The 25,016-nt window shown below is 36.8% G+C and overlaps 4 protein-coding genes across 4 annotated transcripts; 2 read left to right on the top strand and 2 right to left on the bottom strand.

Moving 5' to 3' along the window:
- Positions 1–321: 321 nt before the first annotated feature.
- Positions 322–1,420, bottom strand: LOC114360248 (uncharacterized). The gene is made up of 3 exons (XM_028314867.1): positions 1,175–1,420; positions 447–962; positions 322–329 (listed from the first exon to the last, which is right to left on the bottom strand). Exons 1-3 carry the CDS (start codon positions 1,344–1,346, stop codon positions 322–324), a joined length of 696 nt encoding a protein of 231 aa, XP_028170668.1. The 5' UTR covers positions 1,347–1,420.
- A 385-nt stretch (positions 1,421–1,805) lies between these two features.
- Positions 1,806–13,745, top strand: ro (transcription factor rough). Its single transcript, XM_028314811.1, has 4 exons — positions 1,806–2,106; positions 11,611–11,731; positions 12,057–12,170; positions 13,332–13,745. The coding sequence occupies exons 1-4, from the start codon at positions 1,806–1,808 to the stop codon at positions 13,435–13,437; spliced, it is 642 nt and encodes a 213-aa protein (XP_028170612.1). The 3' UTR covers positions 13,438–13,745.
- Positions 13,746–13,884: 139 nt separating this feature from the next.
- Positions 13,885–18,727, bottom strand: LOC114360210 (heterogeneous nuclear ribonucleoprotein A1, A2/B1 homolog). The gene is made up of 7 exons (XM_028314818.1): positions 18,529–18,727; positions 18,103–18,326; positions 17,528–17,772; positions 17,019–17,195; positions 16,015–16,236; positions 15,239–15,362; positions 13,885–14,814 (listed from the first exon to the last, which is right to left on the bottom strand). The coding sequence occupies exons 1-6, from the start codon at positions 18,562–18,564 to the stop codon at positions 15,259–15,261; spliced, it is 1,008 nt and encodes a 335-aa protein (XP_028170619.1). The 5' UTR covers positions 18,565–18,727; the 3' UTR covers positions 13,885–14,814; positions 15,239–15,258.
- A 220-nt stretch (positions 18,728–18,947) lies between these two features.
- Positions 18,948–21,782, top strand: LOC114360181 (heterogeneous nuclear ribonucleoprotein 87F). The gene is made up of 6 exons (XM_028314760.1): positions 18,948–19,178; positions 19,417–19,640; positions 19,909–20,153; positions 20,401–20,523; positions 20,614–20,968; positions 21,265–21,782. Exons 1-5 carry the CDS (start codon positions 19,146–19,148, stop codon positions 20,961–20,963), a joined length of 975 nt encoding a protein of 324 aa, XP_028170561.1. The 5' UTR covers positions 18,948–19,145; the 3' UTR covers positions 20,964–20,968; positions 21,265–21,782.
- Positions 21,783–25,016: the final 3,234 nt, after the last annotated feature.

The following is a 25,016-nucleotide window of genomic DNA, read 5'->3' as shown; positions in this document are numbered from 1 at the left end:
TTCTCACCAATTTTTTTAAAATCTGTCGTTGTATTATACTGAAAAGTTTCTAAAGTAGTTGTATTATACTGAAAAGTTTCTAAAGACATATTATGTCTTTAGAAACTTATACTTAGTACCATGATGTCTTATTAAGACATCATGGTACTAAGTATAAGTACCTACCTTCCTATTTAATGTGACAAGGTCCGCTAGCAAAATAAGAAATTGTAAAAGCGTTTGAGGTTGTTTTTTTAAATACTTATTGAAGCAACAATAGTAATAAGTAAGTAGCCCAGCGGTTTTGGCGTCACTGCCATAATTTTTAGTATGTATTAGAAATTAGATAACTGGAAAATATATTGATTTCGACGTGTAATATGTAAAATAAAATGCAGTATTTTAATAAACATTAAACTATTTATTTTTATTATGTTCATATTTTAAATTTTCTTTTCTTAGATTGCCTAAAGTTTCCCTCTGTGGCGACTTTTTCGACAACATGACAGAATCTTCAGCCTTATCATTTTTCAGGTTATTAAGCTTCGATTTACTTTCGACCATGGCTACTCCCTTGGTCAACTTTGGGGGAATAGAAAATCCTGAGAGTCCTCTGTTTATTATTTCAACATTCAGCCCTTCTTCAGTATCGCACAAATTAGAATCTGCTCTTAAGTTTACATCAGATTCAAATCCGAAGCTTTGTCTTGTATTCTTGCTGGATAGAGGACTGTATTTGAATTCCAATTCTTTGAGGTCTAGATAAGGATACTTTTTCATTATCACGAGCTGCTCGTATTGACGTAGATCTTCTTCACTGAGTCTGTTCGTGTCGTCTCTCTTTGGATCTTTGGCGTGGGACTTCCCAAAATCTTGCGCGGTATTTTTAATTCTTTTTAGAACGTCTTCTAAGTCATACGCCATTTTCTTTGTACGGTCAATGATGCTTGCGGAATGTAAAAAGTCATCCCAATGGTGCGTATCTGAAAATAGAAAGTAGGTACATACATACCTATAGATCTCATTTCAGTCTAAATCAGTACAATAACATTACTTATCCGAATTAATTAGAATACATAGTTAGAAGACCCAAGCCCTAATGCTTCGCTAAATGCTTGTAAAGTAAAGGAATTTTCAGGGAGGCTTATGAAAACTTCAGCTGGTAAAGAATAATAAGAATGTTACAGGATCTTACTGTTTGCATATTCCGAACTACTTGAGGACAACTTCAAACTTTCCCTGTGAAGTGGAAACGTGTAGTTCAAGGCAAAACACAACAGCATACAGATAGTTGTTAGAACAGCCGCATTCTTTTGCATTTTATTAGCAAAACTCTTCAGCATTACGCACAATTTTGTCAAAAACATCAAATTGACTTGAGTCAATGCAAGCTAGCCATAGACTTGCAGCACAACTGAATAAACATCTAAAAAGTTTTTACCTATCCATTAATTAAGTAATTTTATAATGTTTATGATTTCAATTTTCCTATTACAATCTCTTCAAAGTATGCGGTTGAATGGAGTACCCAAGCGGGATAAAAATAACTATAAAACGTCTTTTGTATTCATCTTTATCAGCCACTTTTAACTTTTCAAGAACTTTTAAGACATTTCAGTAAAAAACGCCAGGACACGCCCACCCGAAGGCTTGAGTCGCGTTCCGTGCGCTTATTGGTCGCTTTCCACCCTCACCCTAACTTACATTTTCGTTCGGGATAAGGGGGCGGGGTCGGGAACTCTCCCGAGGGATGTCGCGGGTGGCACCTGACGTATCAATGCACGTGTCCATCTCATTGGGGTAGCACGTGTGATGAGTCTGTAACGATGAGTGAGGATAGCACCGAGAAGATTGTTGAGCAGCAGTCGTTGAAGGCGCCGCGGCCGTCGTCTCCGCGGAAGTTTTTCGCTCGGATTTACGGTCATTTGGAGGAGGAGAAGAAATGTGAGGTGGAGAGGCAGGAGTTGGAGTGCGAGTCGTCTTCTGACGTGGAGGTGGAGGAGAGCGACGGGCCGCAGCCGCAGCAGGAGCTGCCGATGTGGCCGCCGCCGCCGCTGCCCGTGTACCCGCGCCCGATGCTGCTGCCGCATCAGCAGCTGGCTTTTGGTGCTGGTCTAGCAGCTTTCCGTGAGTACATAATTAAAAGTTAAAAACTGGGATCTGGGTTAACGGTTTTACATCAACTTCCATTCATCTCAAACTACAAGACTTAAGTACAGTGCCGCTGCGGTTTGTCTTATGTAATTGAAAATCTAATAACATCTAAAAAGGTACCTTTTTAAATAAGTTAGTACCTAAGTAAGAGTACTTATTATTTGCTAATATCTCATTTTAAGACTAAACGTGAAGAATGACTCAAGTCCGCAGTAAGTACGAGTATTTTGCATGTTGCGCAGCGAGCAAAAGTTTTTAAATTTGAAAATTTGGATTCACACTACTCTAAGGGGTCTAGGCTGCACAAGCACAACATACCTACTTGTTTAAAGGCCAAAACATTAGCAAGATTTGTGGCATTTCAAAAACCTAATTTACTTAATAACCTTCTGTTTTTTTTTTTTCGAGATTGTGCGTGAATTGGCCCGAATATTGCTTTTGTTAAATGCTTATGGAAGTGAATTAGTTAGAATCAGATGTAGTTATTAAAGTTGGAAAGATTGCAAAAAGAATGACAAAAAGTGAAACAAGAGCCAAAATTTTTCAGTTTTTTGAGCACCTATTCCCATGGTGCTCAAAATTTAAAAAATCGCAGATAGGTAGGTATACTACATGCGTGTTTGCGATTTTGCTGGACTTTAGTCTTTCTTTTCTGTGTGAAATGGTAAATTCAGACATAGGTACTAACATTGTTTAAAAATTTCTCATGCCTACATCGGCTAGTGACTAATACTTACTTAAAGAAAGAACGTAGCTGTGCATCTCCAAAGATTTCATATATCATAAGAAAAGAAGATCCACCGAAAAATTTTCATGTGAGTAGGAATAACGTGAAGAAATCGATTTGCCTTATGGTGGGAATCCATTTCATAAAAGTACCTACCTAATTCATGTAAAATGTTGCCAAGACCAATCGTATGGCTCGCACTGTGAAAAAGATATCAAACCTAAGGTAGAGTCAAGCTCCTCTACACGTTCTATAGTTCCAAAATACTGGACTGTCCTGTCGATGACATTGACAGTGGGGCGCCACCGTCAATACCGGATCGCAGGTTCAGATTTTTGCCATGTTGGAAACCATATAGTTGAACGATGATAGCGCCCCCCTGTCATTGAGTTTGGCGGGACAGTTCAGCGTGGGTCATCTATAGATCTTCTACGAGTCTAATACATAGAATTTCTAGGTCTACGAGTTTGGGTTTTTTGACGTCCACTGCTGATCATAGTTTAGTTTGTTTGTTTGTTTGTTTCCTAGGAGATTATGGTAGGTATAGGTACCTATACCTACCATAATCTCCTAGGAAACAATTTTGCTCATCCGAATTTTTCTGCTTATTTATTAATGTCGTACAGTTAGATAGGCAATCAACTGTTAAGCTTCCCCTTTTCAAATATTTGCATGATTTTGTACCTATTTAATGGGGTTAAATACCTATTAACATGGAAAGCATTGGGGGAGGCCTAGTATGATCAGCAGTGGACGTCCTATGGCTGAGATGATGATGATATACCTACTTATTTACTTTTTCTTGAATTTCAAGATTTAGGCACATTTAGGTAGGGATTGGCTTGCCTCCATTTCTTGTCCAATTAGAATACTACAAGATGACTTTGAAATCGTTGACATTCTTTAAAATAAGACTCTACTCATGATACATAGCTTAGTAGGTACTTACATTCCCCAAATATGAGTCAAATACAATGAATTAAAATTTCAATATTTAAAATCCTGTACAGACGACAGCACATCAATCTTCATACTGTGGCATCTTATTTCAATGTACTCATAGGATAATGTGCTGTTGACTGTGGAATTCAATAGTTTTAAAAAACTCTTTATAAGAGCACACTAATACAAACATAGTTAACGTAATGACAAAAAATCTCATTGGATTTGTCTCATATTTGGGGAATGCACTAAGCTATGTACCTATCATGAGTAGTCTTATATTAAAAGGATGCCAACGATTTGAAAGTCACCCTGTATAAGTCCAATTATAGAAACTGTGCCGTAATAGAGCCTATAGCCAATATTTATTGCAGTTGCAGGAAAATTATTCTCAGGATAACTCAATACTACCTTAGGACCTACTAAGACCACTATAAACCTATAGGATATTTTACTTAGTAGGTAAGAGATCCTACTTTAAAATCCAGGTTAAGAATGGTGCATTTTGTCGTCAATCTACTGCCACATAGTAGAGATGTAGGTACTACCTAACTCTTTATAAGGCGGCCATCGAATAGTAAATTCAAGTAGGTAGGTATTGTTTTAAATTTAAATCATATCAAATCAATTTTGTGTTAAGTGTAAAAAGTGTAGGTCAGTCCTGTCAAAATTAAATTACTTTTGAGCTTCCATGTACAAACTGCCCAGGTTCAGTTAGCTATATTATTACTTAGTTCATCTGGTAATTACTTACCCGCAGATTTCGTAGATAGGATAGTGGTGTTTGTAAAAAACGAATTTATTGTTTCAACCATGCAGTACCTACACGACACGACCTAGGTAAGGCCTTGTTCACACGGGACTATACCGTTCGACGTTCTTTGCAGTATATTAAATGTTATTCGTTAATGTATAAGTGGTCAATAGAAACCATCGTGAGTACTGAGAAAGCTAGAATAGAGCTAAACAACTTGAATTTTTATAACTGAATACTGCTATAAAGTAATACAACGCTGTGTGAACAAGGCCTTAAGTACGAATACAATGCAATTATGCGATCGGAATCGCTTTCCATTGCTCATCTGAAACAGTGTGTAGTTCATCACTATTGTAAGTTTGTGTGAGAGTAGGTGTAAAACTGCCGACCGGATTTTGATGAAACTTTACGATCATCAGAATAGCATTAGGTTAGGTAATAGATTTTTGGTCATTTTCGACGTAATTTTTGATCGCAAAGTGAAATAAATAAGCAGTAACTAGGTACCTATGTAGAGTCAGGCCGAACCTGGGACTACTGTGCACCGGAAAGTTGATCACAGTGCTACGTAGGATGGTGCTGCTAATAATTATAAATAATAAATATCATTAGACATTTTACACTGCGCTTCTAGTCCCAAACTAAGCAAAGCTTGTAGCTACTATGGGTACTAGACAACGGATATAAACATACATACTTAAATACTTTTTTTTTGTAAATACTATAATTATCCAGCACAGTCATATTATAGATGTTTTTTTTAACCGTAGAACTTCGCTATTGATTAATTTCACTCCATTAAAAAACTCTACATTTTTATTCGCAATCTACTCAAAATAGAAAACTGCGCATTGAAATCCGTAGCCATGGGAACGTAGATCAAAGATATGATTTCAAAGGCCTCTGTCCAACATAGTCGTAAAAATAAAATATCACTAGAAAAATACTTGAATATAATAGAGTGTCCGCGGAGATAAGCTCCCTGTAGATCTATCTACCTATTACGATACCCTATCCTTTGGTGGACATCTCTTTGTGAATATCAAAGAAAATATTACGTGAATATTTTATAATATTGCAAAGACTGCCGATGGTAGAGTACTTAGGCAACAAAATGATATAAACTCTTTTTGGAAACTGAGCAAAAAAGGTATGAATTATCAAACAATGGGAATAGAAATACACTTTATTAAATATAACTTGATTTAAATTTTGAATAAATAAGAGTACCTACCAGTAGATAAGGTACGACTAGGTAGGTTTACATAGCTAATATTATCTAATCTGTTACTCTTTTTCTCTCTACTAATTCTAACTTATCGTAATTTAGTCTAAATGCCACTATGCCACTAGTATAATTATCTCCGAAATAATATAACTTTGTTAATCTTGGGGACGAGACAAAGTCTCTTTAGTTTTCTTTGGCAATGTCAATAATGAAACAGCGTTTGTGATCAACATTTAATTACCTACATTCGTTACAGAAAACTACACAACCAGAAAGCATAACAAAGATGATATTCATTTATTATTTTAAATAATATTGTAATTTTCATATAATCGTAAACAAACTAGATTGCGAAAACCAGGTCCACTAGACCAAATCATAACAATGCTCGAACAAATTCAGTAAGCTCATTATAATGGAAATCGTTTCCCGTCCCTTATTGCCATGAAAATAGAATCATAATGGTTTGTCGCGTGAAAAAGCGCCCGTGGGGGGTAGGGCGGGCGATGACGGCTCGCTTGGAGCCGAGCTGATGCGATTAAGGCACCACGACTCGGTGCCTGGCTATGGAGACAGCCCCAGCTCCATTTAGACCCGCTCTCATGTGAAAATTGCCGGCAACGTTCGGCTACTCCGCTATAAAATCTGCCCATTGTTCAACGCTAATAACTATTACGAAACAACAGTCCATGAAACGTTAACTGAATGCGTATTGTGCGACAATGAAAATTGTTTTCGTTAAATTAATGGGTATTCGGTTTATTTGCGTATCCCTTTGTGAAATAGGACATTATTATAAATGTTTTACATAAGTGCGTTTTACTCGTGTAACTAGGTCTAACGAAATACGTTTGTTTTACGGGAACATTATTACAGTAACCACTACTCATTCATTAGGTACATAGTTACTAAGATATTACTATAATGCAAATTCCAAAAAAATACCTTATTGTATGTTGTTTGGCGCTTGTAGTGTGACGATTAAGGAATCCTAAAAAAAATCCAATCAAGGGCATCTCTAGCACCAACGAGAGCGCAGGTTTAGACTCTCCTCTCAAGTCTTCTCGTCTTAATCTTGGTTGCAGAGTTAAGTTAGTTTAGTTTAAATTCATAGCTATCGCAGTTTCCAAGTGTTTGTATAAGTAGCTTGCAGCTTGCTCATAAGTAACTGTGGAAAACTCCGTCAGCTACTTATGCGAGCTAAGATAATTGACTTAGCTTAGGTAGGTCTGCCAGCAGCAAAAGACATGTTTTTTTTAGATAATAATATGCTGCTTTATAATGTTTACCTAGATAACGTATGAAACTACACTCGCGAGCAAAACTATGGAATCACTTACATGAAGTTGTTTCCACGCGAACTTCTGTACTAACGAATTTGTTAGTAACAAAAAAAGTGGCACCATTTTAAAGATTAAACTTTTATCTTTAAATTGATACCAAATTCATTTAAATCACACCAGTATTTAAGAAGATATCCCGGCTGATGTGAAGAAGTAACGAAAAAGACATTTGTATGAACTGTTTGATACGTCGCGAGTTGCGGCCTATTTAACCCCTATAAAAGCACGCGTTTTTNTTAGTGTTGCCAGTTCAAAATGTTGCGACAGTTGCTTAATAAATTCGATCAACGAAAAAAATGTCCATAATTGGTGCTGTGTCCATTACTGGTGCCGTCACCCTAAGTGATTCCATACTTTTGCTCGCGAGTGTACAAAATACAAACGATGATTGGAATCAGCATCGAAATCCTAGATCGCAATAAAAATCCTCGTATACGCCGACGCTGAATACATGAAATCCTATTAACAATCCAGTCTGGGAGCGAGCACGTGCGCGCGCGCTCACTTGGAAACATAACATTTCGATTTACATTAGCATTTAGCCGCAATTTGTATAGTCCTCGTTTCACATCGCATTTGGCTCAGGATGGATCCAGTTTGCTGAAGTGTGAGCCTTAGCGTGGCTAATTCGAAGCGCAGATTACATTTTTATACAGCGTCTTAGAAACTTGCTAACGTAGGTATGTAGCTTAAACGACTTTACGACTTATTCCAAGTGACTTTAAAAGAGCTTTATGTAAATAGCAAGTGATAGTTACTGCTTATATTATAAGCAAATTACGGTTTCCTTTTGTCTTTTTAGGAACAAAGGGACTCTTAAATTCTTAAGTGGTTGATAAGGCCTCGGTAGAGCTAAGTAATTTACAAAAACATTAGGTGCTTCTTACCACTTAATCGCGTATGCTGAATAGATTAGTTCTTTTAAATAAATTATTATGCTCTGAGTGTTTTTGTATGTAAATTGTGTACCAAACTGAGAACAATAAAAAATCTATGCGCACCATACCGTCTCTAACAAAAGAGAACGATTTCATCGCAATAAATACAAGTTTTCTCTCGAAGATGCTGAGCTATTGTACACAATCGAAGTTCGACGGAGCGTATCTCCAATTCGCAATATCAATACGAATCTGAGAGATATTGAAAACAAAACTGTGATTGTGAATAAGTCAGGTGGCGAATCCGCCGCTGCCCATGGTCGACTGCTCTCCTAATTAGGGGATCTTTCCTAATGAATATTTGAGGGGCAGTTGCCCTACTACATCTATTATGGCATTGTTAAGCTGTTGATTATTTGCGAACATTTTAATCTTAGCACGCTATCAATATTGGAAGGGGAGTTTGAATAGACGATGAGGTTTGATTACCTTTACCGCGCTTATCTTTACCTATTTGTATAATATAAAACAAAGAAATGAATAAAACTAATTTAATATACTTAATCAACAATATTAAAAATTTAATGATGAAATTAATATCGACCGAAAGTTGGGCTGGTTCTTATTTTTATGAATCTAACCAATCTAACATCGAAATCTCAGAGCTCTTACGAATGCATTTTAACAACGGGGATCAAAGCCTCTCAATTCCCAAGTATGGTAATTAAAACTACGTAAAGACCTTGCTCTATTAACCAATTATTGTTGAATACTACTTTCAAATGTTCATCCTCATAATGACCACTTACTTCGACTCGATTGAGCGCGTGACGATCTCCGATCGTCCTTTGTCACACATCCCGGGGTGACCACAGCTGACGGATTCCCTCGCACCCTCCGGTTTGTGTAGTAAGCCAATAACGTTATCTCTGTCAATTGTTTACGCTTTGTTTAACTGCAGAACAGATTTTGGTAAAGGATGCGTTTGGATTGAAAATTCGCTACACGTTGGGCGCCAAATAGTAGAATAGTGTTAATTAAATATCAAAAAACAAAATCCTTTAGCGGTATCGAAGACTTTACTAGAATTTAGGTAGTTTGCACTGAAGGCGTTACCAATTTTGTAATTACTCAATGCTCTCTAACATAACTTTTTAGATTTTTAATACCTTGAAAAAAATCGAAGTGGGAATAACTTTAACTTTTAAATTATAACTTTTTATGGTCCCAATAATCGAAAAGACAACGCTATGCGTTTGTCACAGGCAATCTTTGAGTTGAAATATTCTTCCGAACCGTGAGAGAGTACCTACAACTCGCACTTGACCGATTTTTAGGTTCGCAATGGTGAAACAAACGTAATTTTCTGTACCAAAACAACAAAATAAATATCCCACAACTGTATTATTAGACGCATTCAATTTCTAATGATTGTGGTCATGCGAAAATAAATAATAACAGCTATCATGAGAATAAAACTCCTTGTATTGCGCTAACGAGGAGAGTGATTATCCTTCAGGAGGGTTTCTTGATTTGATTGTTAACGAAACCACATTAGTAACCCTATACAATAACACAAGCATTTTACTGGAACTATTTTCAACGATAAATATAAGGGCTTAGTTACTAATAGTTAGTTTTTGCTTATTAGGCTCGGTTTCCACCAAGGCGGAACTGAGCAGAGAAGTGTTTAAATAACCAATTAGATTTCATTATTTCATCCATCAAAGATGTTTCAAAATAATATTGGTTGAGTAGGATAAATAGGACCGAGTACGAGATTATTGCGAGTTCTTTATTCGAAACTTCGTACGGGTGGATCCCGTTTTACCCCTTAGTTAGGGGTTGAATTTCGGTCGAAAGCTCTAAATGAAACCGCCATGTAAGGGAATCCTAGCACTTGTAGTTTCTGTGTCAATCAGTGACCTTTAACTTTTATATTCACCATCATCATTTCAGCCATAGGACGTCCACTGCTGAACATAGGCCTCCCCCAATGCTTTCCATGTTGATCGATTGGTAGCGGACTGCGTCCAGCGCTTCCCTGCTACCTTTATGTCATCGGTCCACCTTGTGGGTGGACATCCCACGCTGCGTTTTCCGGTACGCGGCCTCCATTCCAGAACCTTGCTGTCCCATCGGCTGTCAGTTCTGCGTACCTACTATGTGCCCTGCCCATTGCCACTTCAGCTTGTTAATCCGTCGGGCTATGTCAGCGACTTTAGTTTGTTTACGGATCTCCTCATTTCTGATCTCGTAAAGAAACACCGAGCATAGCCCTCTCCATAGCACGCTGTGCAACTTTGAGCTTTTGTATAAGGCACTTTTATATTATTTAGATTAAACCAGTAGTGTAAAAACGATACAACAGCAATCTGAGTGCGACGGATCGTGATTAATTGCTAATTGACCGAGCCGGACATAGTAACGCACACCGATTCCTGCGCACCGCGCCATATGCTGCGATTTGTAGCGCTTCAATCTCTACGGCTACCGGCTTGTTTTTTTTTTTTAGGAAATAAGGAATAATAACTTTTCGATAAAACGGTTAAGTTTACTGCAGTAGATCATACGTGCATTGCGTAGTTCGTTAAAACATGGTAATTACCATTATTATAACTTAGAGACGGTGAAAGTTGGTATTAAAAGTATTAATGTTTGGTAAATGAGATAACTTTTGTTATAATGGCTTTACCAATGGTTACATAAGTATTATGTTTGCAAGTCATAGTAAATTCGAATAGAAAATTATGACAGAGATAAATTTAAAAGTGGTTAAAGTTGCAGTTTGGTATACTGACGTGGTATTATTTTCATCAAAAGGGATATCAATTTAAGACTGTATTTAGCTTGTGATATAAAGATTTAATTTTAATCGTTACTCTCCCCTTTCGTGACATCGAGACAATACAATAAGACAATACAGTTCAATTTTCAACTTTTTAAAACCACGCCATAACAAAACATTGCGCTTTTATGGGTAACGCAGTTCTTTTACCGAAGTGTCCGTCAATCGCATAAAACGACATGTGACACGTGGTAATTTTATAACTTGAGTTAGGCTATCGACACCCTCCACTATAATTTCAATCCACTTGATTGAAAATTCTCCGTGATTCACCCCACTGGAAGGGTTTCGCGCCGCGGACTTCCGGGCAGTATGGCGGATCCTCTCATGCTGTTACCGTGATACAGGAACTATGAGGAATCCTTACTGATGAGTTTTTTGCAGCAATAATTATACTTGGTTAGTTCCTCATTATCTCATTGGGCTAGTCAGTTCACGTGGTGTTTAATAACTTACTAAGGCGTTGCATTGCTCATGCTTTTTGAAAATGCATATTAAACGGGATAAATAATAAAAATGTTGCTAGGAATGAGTAAATAACTCGGTAGGTACTGTACTATATACTATGTCCCATTACTTAGTTACTTAGCTAGATTGGTGTTAAGCTTTGCTTTTTTGGATGAGCCGATTAGGATGAGACTCAACATGACATTTTAGAGTAAGTAGGTAAATAAATAATTGGGGAAGTGACAAATTTAGGGGATTTATCAATGGTTATCATTGTCTTTTAATCCAAATTAACGTATTGTTGCAGTGGCTCGTAGACGTCGAAAAGAGAGTCGACCCCGGCGGCAAAGGACTACATTTTCTGCACACCAGACCCTGAGACTTGAGCTGGAATATGCGAGAGGAGAATATGTGGCTAGAGCGAGAAGGTAACACATTGCAAGCTTACCAATCGCTGTTAACATGGTTATGCAGGGTGTGACAAAATCACCACACCACACTGACACGAAAATCTCAAGTCATGGAACATTTCTAGGGGCTCAGGTATTCGATGCGTCTTAGGCCCAGTGTCAGTGTGGCGTGCTGCTCTTTGGGACACCCTGTGTAACAACTAATTTTAATAATCTTTTGGTTATTATTAAATGACAATATCAATGGTTTATTGATGAAGCGATCTGACATTGAGTCTTTATGCGAAAAGACTTTTCGCATTGATCATAATTAAAGAACTAAGAATATAATTTTATTTTGTAGGTGCGAACTTGCTGCAGCCTTGTCACTGAGCGAGACGCAAGTCAAAATATGGTTTCAGAACCGAAGAGCGAAAGACAAAAGAATTGAAAAGGCGCATCTTGATCAGCAATACAGGTAATTATTTGTAAAGAACAATAGCAATTTGTAAATGAACCGTAGTTTACCAAGCTTTTTTAAACATTTGTAATTACAAATGTGTATTTTAATGATATTCTATTTAACATTAGTGATTAAACCGCTAAAGATAATGACTAGAAAGAAAGGAATTAGCATTTTCTCAAGGAGAAAACAACTTTTTTTTATATCTAAGTAGCAATAGTGAGTTTATATTTTGCCTAATTTATTCCTTCGTTTGCCTTTTTTTTAATTCAAACTACTATTTCATGTTATTTTTTTGTATCTAGCTACTTACCATATTCTAGTCTTCACTTTCGAACTTTTTCAAACAGATATCAACATACTTATTTGAGTATTTCTCAAAAAAAATGTACGTAACGAAATAGTAGTAACGAAATAGTAAGGCCATAAGGCTTGTTATACATTGGCGAAATATTGTGAATGTTCTTCATTTATTCAATTCGAAATATTTGTAAGTATGCACCCAAATACGGGGTAATATTAAGGGGTTAGAAATAAAAGAAGGGAGTAATCATTCATACTATTTTAATAAAATTATTTTTGTTCCATCATGTTTATCCATTTTGAGTCGTTCTCTGTAAGCTTTTTGCCTTTCGGCATTGGTTTTTGGCGGCATTCCTAAAAAAACAAAAGAAGTAATCACATAAAAACGTAATCTAAATGATTTGATAATTTTTTGCTGGTGGCACTTCTGTAAAGCAGATAGTATCCAATCCTTTTGTTATTAACGCTCTATATTTTTTGAAATTACGTATCGCATTTTATGAAACAAAAACACATGAAAAAGCTAGGGTGGCAAACAGATTTTTGTATGAAAGGTAAAAAAGGACTATTTTTAAAATATCTAAATATTTGGTAATAAGTAGGATTATAGCTATAATTCTTAGTTATCTTAAAGATTAATATTCATCCTTCAAAATTGTGTGTGTGTTTTTTTTGTGTGATGATTTATAAATATAAAACTTTTGAACTGTTTCAAAGCACACTTTTTTTTTTCAAAATGTACATTTTTTTTGAGAAATACTCATTTATACTTATCGAGGTCAATTCTGTCATAGAAATATACCTACCTATATTTTACAGGATGTATTTAATTATTTATTAATTAATATCTATAACTTCTAATTTTATTTACAGGCACTTAGCGGCAGCTTCAGGCCTATTTCCGACGGTGTTAGGAGCGCCCTACTGTCCTACCCCTTGTCCGTGCCTACCAGTGCATCCACCAGCTCTAGATAAATAAAAATAAGCATATCGTAATGTAATATTTGTAGGAAAATGTATTATCAGTTGTTGTACAACTTGTACATTATGTCAAACTAAAATTAATTGGCAAATAGAAAGAAAGAAACATTTATTACGATTATCTTGATTTAAAAAAATACGAGACGTTAAAAATTTATCAGTCATAATATGTTTTTTAAACTACTTAAAAGTTCAGTTTAAAACTTATTTGCTCTAGTCAAAAATTAATTTTAGTAACATGTGACGTCAAATGGATAATAATCGTCAACATTAACAAATCGTCGCCGATTAGTTAAGTACTTATCGTTAGACGCTATTAGTTTATGTATATCTATTAGATAAGTAATTTTAAATGTATTATAATGTAAAAAGCAATTAACTATAATATACCTATTGTTGTGTAAGGGGTTATTAAGATATAATGTTTGGAAATAAAAGATGATTATTCGTTTTATATGTTTATTTTGGACACAGTCAACTTACCATGGCCTTTTCCACCGGGATGTCTCGTCCACGTTAAGAAGAGTCCATGGAAAATATTATAGTAATTATTTAATTTTTAAAGCACACATAATATATTGAACAAAAATAATTTCATCTCCACACCTTACAATAATACTAAACTATGTAAAACACATAAACGTTAAAGAATACAACAATTTTAAAACTTACAAGTGAAAACAATCATAATCAAGGTGTTAATTTTTTTGTTAACCATTTTTAATGGTAGTCCACGAAAACACACCATCTATGTGTCATACACAATAACGAATAATAAATCAAAAAAGTAGTATGTTCCTATGTCTAACATCGAGATAGTTACATGCTAATTCAGATAGCTATATTGGTGTTTACGTTACTTAATATATATTTTTATAAGTAAAAGTTATTTCCTGATATCACCTCCTTCCTCCATTCAATAGATTTTGGAATGTTATATATAGCTATCAATAGAATAAATTTGAAAATTAAAAACAATAATATTCATCCAAGATGAACAATTATATCTCTTCTTACATCTAAGAACGCAAATATTGCCTGTAAGCCACAGCTTTTACAAAGGACTTATTGCAAACAATTATTTAAAAGTAATAAATAAAACTTACTGAATGGTCATAACATGTCCGTGCAAAATATTATTGTGACTTCAAATGTAAAAACTGTGATTTGTGTGCTAACGACTAAAAATCATAAGAGATATGAATCTATGCCTACAATACCTTATGTGACAAACCTCAATTGTAGGTGAAAAAAATTGTAAAATGGCTACGTTTGCCGCTTCACTAAGTCCACTTGTCCCTCACAGTCTAGCTCGGCCTACCTCCCACCACTAACTACCGTCTGCCTGCCTAGCTTCAACTAAGCAACTTGAGACCTACACATTGAAAAATAATTTGTAAGTATAAGTGTACATGTATGAATGCCATCTGAAAACGTTCGCTTGATGCCTTGTAGGCGAAACAAATGTGATGAGGGCTACTGTCCAAGAAACACAAAGGTTATCAGTTGAGCTTATCACTATTATTTGCAAGTCATTTTTTGATAACCAGTCAGTTTTCTAACATTATCGTTAAAATCGAAGTTAAAACTCAAGTTAGAAATTGTCAAATCCCAAGCTATGATTGCATCTGCGAGGCTCGTGCGCTGTCAAAGCTAAGATGTTTGTAAGATTTTGAAGAGTTAAATTAAAACCAAACAAACCATATCATTTTTATCTATTCCACACTTTATTGGATAGCAGCCCTCATCACAGAATGTAGATGAAAATAAAAAATATATATACCAAAAAGGGTACTTACAAGATGGTCCCGGTGGCGGCTTAGAACCGGCCGCCGCGTTGGCTGCCGCCGGCCGCGTTGCCCATGTTGTTATAGCCAGTATTGGCTGCATTATTGCCAGTCGAGTAACCGCCGCTGCCACCGCCTGAAGTAGAAAAGAAGTTATAGGAAGAGTTAATAAACTTTTTCTGTCAGCGTATGATGTATGTTGTGATAAGTATTTGTATTTTGTTAACTTCATCATCATTTCAGCCATAGGACATCCACTGCTGAACGTAGGCCTCCCCAAATATTTTCAAAATGGCCTGCATTTTTCGTTTATGAGGTCGTCTGTCGCAGCATTTGTCGGTGCGTCAATTTACTCGATGTTTGTCAGTAACATGTATTACTATTTAGCAGACACTCTTGACTGTAGCATTCAATTGTAGATAACAATCAAAGTGGTTTCCCACAATGTAGTATCACAGTTATGTCCAGTAGGCCTAAGATGAGCGCCGCGATAAGCGGTTATCACGTCATTTTATCGATTTTGCCCATACATTTTGACATCGATAAAAGCTATCACGGCGCGCATCTTAGGTCTACTGAACCACTTTGTAACCTTAACCATCACAAGTAAGGGCAGAAACTGCGTTAAGCGGGCCCCGGCGCGGTTTCATACAAAGTGCTCCGTCGCGGGACTTTCGTATGAAACCGCGCCGGGCCCCGCTTAACGCAGTTTCGGGCGTAAGACATAAAGACTATGTAAAATCAATATCATACAACACAATCAATAACATAAATCTAATGTTACATACCAGAATTGTATGGTTGAGCCCGTTGAGTGTTATAATTAGCGCGCATAGGCCCACCGCTGTAGCTCTGCTGGTAGCCGCCCCCGAAGCTGTTGGGCTGCTGGCCCCAGCCGCTCTGGTCTCCGTAGCCCTGGTTGCCCCAGTTGCCAGCGGCCTGGTTGCTTGCATCCCAAGGACTAGGGTTGCCCCATCCGCCTTGCCCGTACCCTGTATTGTAACCGCCATCTAAAATTGAATTGTCATTAGTTGGGTTCTTGTTTTTAATATGTGGTATTCTTCTATGCCTACTTTAACGAATACAATGTAGTAGTATTGCTGTATCAATTATATCAATAGTTGCATTATTACTCATGTATGTCATTTATGATAAGAGCAGAAAAGAAAGAGTTTTAATAGAATTTCTATTGTGTCTAATTTCTCAGGGCAGAGTAAGATTTTGAATATTCAACATAATTAACTATTTTCTCATGTATTTTAAACAGTCTTACTTTCACTTTCAGCCTAATTGATAAAAAATAAAAAAAAATAGGGAAAGAACCTTGTTGGAGGCATTCTTGCTTGCCCTACATTGCCTGCCTGCTAAGGGTTGGGTATTTGACACCATTCCACAATAATTCTAAGGCACAACTTTTTAAGACACTTCATTCTTGTCTCAAAAAATTATTAATTTTAAATTACCTGCAAATTCAGATTTTTGGTTGCATTATACCTAGTTGTTGACAAAATAGTGACGTCACAGGCTAGTATTGCCCTAGAAAATCTATGGGAGTCTCGTTTGACAGTTTAAAGTAAGACTGGTGGTGTCAAGGTACCCCACTTCATTTTTGTCTTAAAAAATAATTAATTTTAAATTACCTGCAAATTAAGATTTTTGGTTGCATTATACCTAGTTGTTGACAAAATAGTGACGTCACAGGCTAGTATTGCCCTAGAAAATCTATGGGAGTCTCGTTTGACAGTTTAAAGTAAGACTGGTGGTGTCAAGGTACCCTAAAGCAACTCCTTACCATTGTTCCCCCAATCCTGCTGGTTCTGTCGTCCCCAGCCGCCACCGCCGCCGCCACCGCCGCCGCGGCCTCCGCGCCTGCCGCCACCGCCGCCGCCTCCGGGACCAGACATCTCCGACTTAGACAGTGCCTTCTTCACGTCCAGACGGTTGCCTTTTACTTTGTGGTTCTGTTGCACTGTAAAACAAGTTTTGAGATGTCACTTGGTCGAGTGTTTCATTTGTTTTCATTGTTAGGAGACTTGTAGATGTTAAAGATATTAAACATGTCAACAGAAAAATTCTGATGAAAAATAAGTAGTCAGCATCAGATCAGTTTTTTTTTTAGTTTTAGATAGAATTAGTAGTCTGGTGTTTTAAATGAAGTTTTATTTTAACTTTTGACAAATAGTTTCAGCTTTAGACAAGTTAGAAAAAAATCTTAATTTCTCCATTGAATGTTATTGATAAACATGTAATGCAGGTAACAAAAGTTGTGAATGAATAAATAAATTAGGATGGACAACTTACAACATATTCTATCAACAGGATCATAGTCGTCAAACTCCACAAATCCAAAGCCCCTCTTTTTGCCGGTGTCTTTCTCCGTGACGAGGCTCACGGAGACAATATTTCCGTACGAGCTGAAGTACTCTTTTAGGTCCTCCTCTTCTACTTCTTGTTTGAGCCCACCAACAAAGAGTTTCTTCACCGTCGCACTGGCGTCAGGCCTGTTGATTTCCTCCCTTGGAACTGCCCTTTTTGGTTCCACCACTCTGTGATAAGAGATGTAGATAAGTGCTTACTTATGAATAATTACGAGCAAAAGTATGGCACCATTTTTAAATCTTCTATTTATCTATTAGACATTTAGTTCTTATGATTGCTTAGAACAAATAGGGTGAACATACTTTTGCTCACAAGTGTCTTAAAATTGCAGGAAGTTGTGATTTTTACCTTGACCTGACCTTAGAGTAACATATTCAAATATTTTGTGGTTTTTGTACCTTAAAACAAGCGATTAAGGTTCAAAATATGGTGGGAAATATATTCCCACTGCATTAAAAAGGCTTAAAATAAATGAATCACGCATAAAAATGGTTTACCTTCCATCAATTTTATGCGGCCTGTTGTTTTGAGCATCGTCCACCATGTGCGCTCTAGAGTATGTAATGAATCCAAACCCTCTAGACCTTTTGGTCTGTGGGTCCTTCATAACCACCACATCCACGATTTCACCCCATTGCTCATAGAATGACTTTAGGGATGCATCGTTCGTTCTGTAGTCTAGGCCACCAATAAATAGTTTCCTCAAGTGCTCTGGTTCCTCCTGCAATTGATAAGGAAATAGTGTGTTAGTGACATACAATTCAATAAGTATGTGTTGCTTTGAGTTAACACGCTGTACATTATGGAAAATAGTCCATAAAACTTTAAAAGGATTGTAGCTGTAAATTGCTATGTATATTTGGCATAAAAATATTTGGAAGTTCCCAAGATTCAACATTAATTAAAAACTGTATCGTACTTACATATTCATCACCGCCGCTACCACCGCTAGGTTTCATGTTGGTCACTTTGAATTATTTTAGCTAGCTGATGATAAATTGCTGATTGAAAGAGTATTTTCAGAGGATTTTTGAAATAAAATAAAATGAAAATCGAAAGCGGCAACGCAAACAAAATGTCACGTCACTCACGTCACTTTTTTTCCAGTTTTTTTTTTAAATCCTTTTGCACAGAAAAATAATCTAGTCTCTTTAAATTTTAACCGTAATATTAATTAACACAAAATGTTATCTAACTAATGATTAAAACTTCAATTTACAAATTTTTTTACAGTTCTTCTTAAGGTTGTTATTTATCTTCAAAATTAAAATTATATAATATAAAATAACGTTATTTAGTTACGTTATTTCAAAATATGGCAGCACTATCCCTCCCGCCTGCCGCAAGCTCCTCCCTCCCAGCCCCTCCTCACCCGCCACGCTTGGAAACAAATCAATTTCCTGTCGTAGCTCTGTCAGTCTTTCTTTTTGGCGCGGCTCTAGCGGGGAACGGTCGTTTGCGTATCACCGTTCGCTTCAGCAGTGTTGAAAAAAAGTGTTAATTTTTTAAGTTTAGTTTAACTTCAAGTGTTCTCAGCAAAATGAGACCACAGCAGAATGGAGATGATGGCTTTGTAAGTTAAATTTAATTTTTATTGTTGACAGTGAATTTGTGACTCATGTCACTAATCATTACTATTTTTACCGCATGGTTTCCTAGCCAACTTTATTTACTCTAAATAGTGTAATAATGCAAGTTAAACTTCGTACAAGGTGTAATTTCATAGAATTATGTCTTTTTCCGTGTGAATTCATGCGGCGTAATATCCCACGCCGTCCGCCATCTTGTGACACATAGCGTCCTACTTTCAGGATGAGCCCGAGGTTCACCGCAAAATCTTTATCGGTGGGTTGAACTATCGCACCACCGACGAGTCTCTAAAATCCCATTTTGAGAAATGGGGAGAAATCGTCGATGTTGTAGTCATGAAGGACCCGAAAACCAAGAGATCCCGTGGGTTCGGCTTCATCACTTATTCCAAGGCACACATGGTGGATGATGCCCAGAACAACAGGCCGCATCGCATTGACGGACGGTGAGATTTTATCTTAATTACGTTTTTATCGTGTAAATGCAGTCCAGCTATATGAAAGTGAACTCTTGCTTTCATATCGTTTTATACTGCAAATAATATTTGACTCTGCTTGGTGAATGTCTCATGGCATTTCTACACGTGGCATTTTCTGTGGGGCCTACAATTCAACTTTTAAACTGTTTTTAATCAACACGCGAAAAACAACACGTGGTACATAATGACCCAGTGAAGAAGGTTCCTGGTATTTATTTTAAAATTTGTTTTACAGTGTTGTCGAAACTAAGCGCGCGGTTGCAAGACAAGACATTAAAAACCCTGAGGCTGGTGCCACAGTGAAGAAACTGTTTATTGGTGGCATCAAGGATGACCATGATGAAGAGCAGCTTAGGGAATACTTCTCGAACTACGGCCAAGTTCAGAGCGTCAGTGTGGTCACGGACAAGGCGACCGGCAAGAAGAGGGGATTCGGATTCGTTGAATTCGATGACTACGACCCTGTTGACAAAGTTTGTTGTGAGTATTCATTGTTGATCAGTAAATATTTTCAATCCACAGTTTTGCCCCAGAGTGGAAGTTATGTGTCCGCGGCTGGCTTCTCTTGACTGTGGATATTAATTTACTGACATAGCTATACCTTTCTTACCATTTCCATGGAAGACTAGGTACGCAAGTCAGCAGACAAACATTTTCTTCAATATTTAATTGCCTAAGACTATAATTTTCAGTATAACTTTCGTCTAATTGTTTGTTTTTATTTTAGTGAATGCCCCCCACAAGATCAATGGAAAGCCGTTGGATGTCAAGAAAGCTCTTCCTAAGGATGGTTCTGAACAGAGGGGAGGAAGACAAGGTCAAGGCAGAAACGATAGCTGGGGCAACCAGGGTATGTATCAGCAAAAAAAACTCGTTAATGAGTAATAATAATATCTGGTTAATTGATCTGGTTTTAACTTATGATTTTTAATATTTTCAGGTGGCTATGGAAACAACCAGGGCGGTTGGGGCAACAACTCAAACCCATGGGATAATAACCAAGGGGGTGGAGGAGGCTGGGGTGGTAACCAAGGGGGTGGTTACGGGGGTGGCGGCGGCGGCAACAGCCGCGGAGGATGGGGGGGTGGTAACCAGGAGTTTGGCAACTACGGCCAACAGAGCTACAGCGGGGGTCCGACTAGGAACCAGCAATATGGGGGCAACAACCGCGCCCAGCCCTACAGCATGAACCAGGGTGGCGGCGGTGGCGGCGGCGGCGGCGGCTACGGCGGCGGTAGCTATGGCGGCGGCAGCCAGGGTGGCAACCGAGGTGGCGGCGGAAGATTCTAAACAACGTAAGTATAACTCCTTAACATCATCATACATTTCACACTAAAGTATTATCATCCCTTAAACAACGTACCATTCCCATAGTGAGACAATATTTTCATTATACTCTTCCTTCTCTATAGGAATTTAGATGTTACTGTTATTTGTTAACTAGGTCGCACTACATAGCATTAATTTATTATAGGACGATATTTACTTGATCTCGTAGAGGATAGTTCCGATGATTAATGCTATGGTGGTAGCCCTTTCTATTGTTAGTGTTTATTGTATATGACTCATGAAAGGTTTTTTCAATCTCTAGGTTTCGTGCTAAGTACACTAGTAAAGCAGAGTTTTCCGAGCTAGTGTAGGCAGTACGCTCCGGAGCACTAGTCACATGGTCCGCCCGCGAGACCACCTAGGAGACGCCGTCAGGATACCATAGATGTAGCTGGAGCTCTTGACTCTTAGTAAAATATTCATAGTATTTTTTAAATGTGTACTGATTTGTAAGTTGGTCTTCTATTTATTGTAGTACTTAGGTACTTATCGTGACATACTTTTTAAGGATCTTAGATGATGTAATATGAGAATTAGTTACGTTTTTTACGAATAATTAAGTACAATTTAGGATAATTCCTGTAAGAAAACCCTTCATAGAAGCTAGGTGGATTAAACTGATTTAAGTTGACTAGAATAATATGAGGTGAAACATTAATTTTCCAGAGTTCACTCAGTATTAAGTTCTCAAATAGCTGTTATATGAAAAAATAGGCTTAGAAATTATTGACTTGTAGGTTTAATTAAAATTAATGTATAATAAATTTAAATACAAAATCAGTAGGGTTGTTTCTTTAGATCTGTACATACACCTTTTTTATTTTGAGTTTATTATTAGTCAACCTTGCAGTTATTTGCAACAACAAAAAGAACTTGTTCTGATATGGTTGACATATCCTTATTATTGAGTTATTTTATCATACATTTATGGTTATTAGATAAGAATAAAATTTTGTACTACTGAGATCAGTAGATAATATTTTTGGCTTAGTTATTTTCCCTATTTTGTTTTCAATAACTAATTTAGAAACATATAAGTATGTTTTTAAATAATGGGTTTTCCAGGAAAAGATTATAAATAGTGAAATAGGCACATATTATGGTAAGTTAGTGTATTTTGATGCGGGTTTCCTGGTTTATATGAACCAGTTGCTTGCATAGGTTGGTGGTGTAGAAGAAACTCAAAACATCAGCTAATAGAGAAAGAAATTACGGTACACAAACCGCTAACTTTAAAATGAGGGCAACAGTCGCATAAAGTAACGGTCTGCCACCAAATCGCGCCATTGACCTCTGCTGACTCGGATGTTGTTCCCCTAAATAAGTGATAATCCATAATGTTTACAATGTACAGCAAGCAGTTACTTTAATTTTAACAGTTGCTGCAGGAGATGAATCATCAGAGTTCACCAATAAATAGGTAGATTGTGTTGTTCGTAACTAATACGAAATAATAATAAAACAAGTTTTAAGTAACTTGAGCCAAAGGTCAACTGATATCTACTTTGAGCTAGGTTTAGAATTTTCAGGGTTTAGATATTTCGACGTGCACCAACGAATCGAGATTGTAGGTAGCATTCAACAAAATGGTCGACACTGGATCTAGTTACATTACTTTCTTGATCATTCCAGTGTAGCCAATGGATTTTGGCACTTCTTTTTATTATTATTGTATAGGACACCATAGTAAATGGCAACAGGACGAGCATTAAATCCGGAAGAGCGTAAAAAAATATATGCAATTTCATCGGGACGAGATACGTAGGTACGAGATACACAGGACACGTGCATCGATATAAGGTTTCTTCAGGGTTTTCAAAGGTGAGACGATACGTAGGTATAATAAACAGAACATGCCGATCTTGCATCGACATAGGGTCAGGCATTTGTCGATTGTTTTGCATTTTATCAGGTCTTCAGAGTGTATGCTAGTCTGTGTTTGGCAATTCACTTGCATAACTAAAAATAAAAAAATAGAAGAATATCGGGAGTCGATATTCTAGGAAAGTGACCTTCGTATTATTATCGCACTTGCGCTTTCCGTTGTTCTTTTACTAAAAGTTGAAAAAAAAGAACACTCGGTGTAGATGCACATTCGGTAGGTAGCCTGCTGCAATTTAAATCTACACAAACACGGATGTCACAGGAAGATAATAATTATCGTGGAGACTAAAATCATGTTAGGATCGCGTTACCTTACTCCCTTTACTGAGTTTCTCCTGTTTTTATATTTTTTTAGTTCATCAATATAACATTTCATAACATAAGCAGCTACTCGCCATTATTTTGTCCCAATGCAGGATAGTATTTACCTTAGAGCGCATTGTACTTTGGTCGTGGTCCCTAACGTAGTTATAGCGGTAGATCTATTTCTATCGTCCATGATACACCCTAAATTAATGGCGACATGATGGGGTAGCTTTAGTGTTGTAAGAGATTAAGTCCTGAAATCTTTATAATTATGGGACTTGAGTTCTTTTTTACTCGAGTCCGAATCCAGCACAAGTCTGAAAAAAGATTCGAATCATGACTACGAGAACCCGTGACTGAGTCTCTGTGGGAACGAGTCCTCAGAGTTCTTAGCTGAAATCTAATCAAAAAAGTTAATGCTGCGTATTCGGACTTTCACTGGAAAACAAAGTACGGCATGCATATCAACATCATAATATTTTGGAGCAATACTTAAGCATTTTATAGATTCATTCCCTCCTATTTATTTATGAAGACACTAAAGGTCAGGAAGAAATCGAAGGAATGAAAGTAGTCTCGAGTCATGCAAAATGACTTTAGTCTCGAATTTAAGACAAGAGTTAATCTTTTACAACACAAGTAGCTCCGCTGTCCGAAATCAATAAATGTCTCATTGCAACCTTACTGACACTGCTCCACTAGCCGAAGGGAGTACCTACTCTAGACTTGATGTAGGATGAAAAATTTCACTCGTCTTTAACTTAGAAAAAAAGTCCACTCGTTAAATGTAAAAAGTACATCATACATTACACACACCCAGTCACATCATATATTATTTTCCCTTAATTTTTTTTATTTCTAATCCATGAATTTTATTTACATGGTGAACGTCGGGGATGTTCGGGGTCCTTTCGATCTACCAAGGTTCCTTTCAGATGAGGTAAGTTTGTGTTTATAATAAAATATTTAATTTAACGTAAGTACTACATTATTATTATGTATGTATATTTTATTTTAATAAATAAAGTGAATTCTAAGACTTGATTTTTATTTTAAATTTTATTTTTGGTAATGTTTACGCGGACATTTGACTCTTCGTAGATAGTATGGAATCAAAAATCCAGAGCTTTAAACTTTTTTTGGATTTAATCTGATTATCAGGTGAATTTATTGCCATCCAGAAAGGTGGTGTACAACACTAATTGAAAAGAAGTTTGATGATTGCGAGGATATTATTATGGATCATCGGTCTTTACTAATAAACTACCAAAACGTAAAACCTGAACCGTTGTCCTTTTGTTTTTAAAAATCCAAAATGGTCATGAAAACCAAAATGGAATTCAGTGGATAATAAAAAGTCAAAGCAAAAAAATAAAAATACAAGCGTAGGCAATGAAAATGGCCATAAGATTTACTGGAGTATGCACACAGCTATTTTCCTATTACAGCATAACCCACTCTTACGTCTCTGCTGAAACAATGGCTTTGGAGATCCTTCACTGATAAAAAATAAACCGCACCATAAACTATCATGAGGATCATCCGTTTATTCCCAACGAGCAAATAGCAAACTTTATGAACCAATGTGCCTTCATAAACATAAAAGGCAATATTACACCATGTAAGTCTTTTGCTATTACCCTTTTAGTAGGTCTTGCCTCGCCTATTCTGAGTCTCGGATTTATAAATTTCAGTTTTACACTCGCAAAAAATCCCAGTTGCGCTCAGGGGGCTACTGGGATATGCGAAGCCAGAAGGGGCTACTGAGACAACCTAACCGACTGGATCGATTACTTACATCGGAACAAATATAAATAACTAGCT

Source organism: Ostrinia furnacalis, unplaced genomic scaffold (genome assembly GCF_004193835.3).
Source record: "Ostrinia furnacalis isolate ACB-3 unplaced genomic scaffold, ASM419383v2 OfSCF4915, whole genome shotgun sequence".
NCBI classification, from domain to species: Eukaryota; Metazoa; Arthropoda; class Insecta; order Lepidoptera; family Crambidae; genus Ostrinia; species Ostrinia furnacalis.
Note: the sequence above shows the minus strand (reverse complement) of the source record. Positions and strands in the feature narration are given on the sequence as shown.

Coding starts and splice junctions, on each gene's coding strand:
- LOC114360248 (XM_028314867.1), bottom strand. CDS start 1,346: ATGTTTTTGACAAAATTGTGCGTAATGCTGAAGAGTTTTGCTAATAAA. Junction 963..1,174: donor TAGTTCGGAATATGCAAACA/GTAAGATCCTGT, acceptor TTCTATTTTCAG/ATACGCACCATTGGGATGAC.
- ro (XM_028314811.1), top strand. CDS start 1,806: ATGAGTGAGGATAGCACCGAGAAGATTGTTGAGCAGCAGTCGTTGAAG. Junction 2,107..11,610: donor TGCTGGTCTAGCAGCTTTCC/GTGAGTACATAA, acceptor GTATTGTTGCAG/TGGCTCGTAGACGTCGAAAA. Junction 11,732..12,056: donor TATGTGGCTAGAGCGAGAAG/GTAACACATTGC, acceptor TTTATTTTGTAG/GTGCGAACTTGCTGCAGCCT.
- LOC114360210 (XM_028314818.1), bottom strand. CDS start 18,564: ATGAAACCTAGCGGTGGTAGCGGCGGTGATGAATAT. Junction 18,327..18,528: donor GTAGCGGCGGTGATGAATAT/GTAAGTACGATA, acceptor TATCAATTGCAG/GAGGAACCAGAGCACTTGAG. Junction 17,773..18,102: donor CCGCATAAAATTGATGGAAG/GTAAACCATTTT, acceptor CTCTTATCACAG/AGTGGTGGAACCAAAAAGGG.
- LOC114360181 (XM_028314760.1), top strand. CDS start 19,146: ATGAGACCACAGCAGAATGGAGATGATGGCTTT. Junction 19,641..19,908: donor CCGCATCGCATTGACGGACG/GTGAGATTTTAT, acceptor TTTGTTTTACAG/TGTTGTCGAAACTAAGCGCG. Junction 20,524..20,613: donor CGATAGCTGGGGCAACCAGG/GTATGTATCAGC, acceptor TAATATTTTCAG/GTGGCTATGGAAACAACCAG.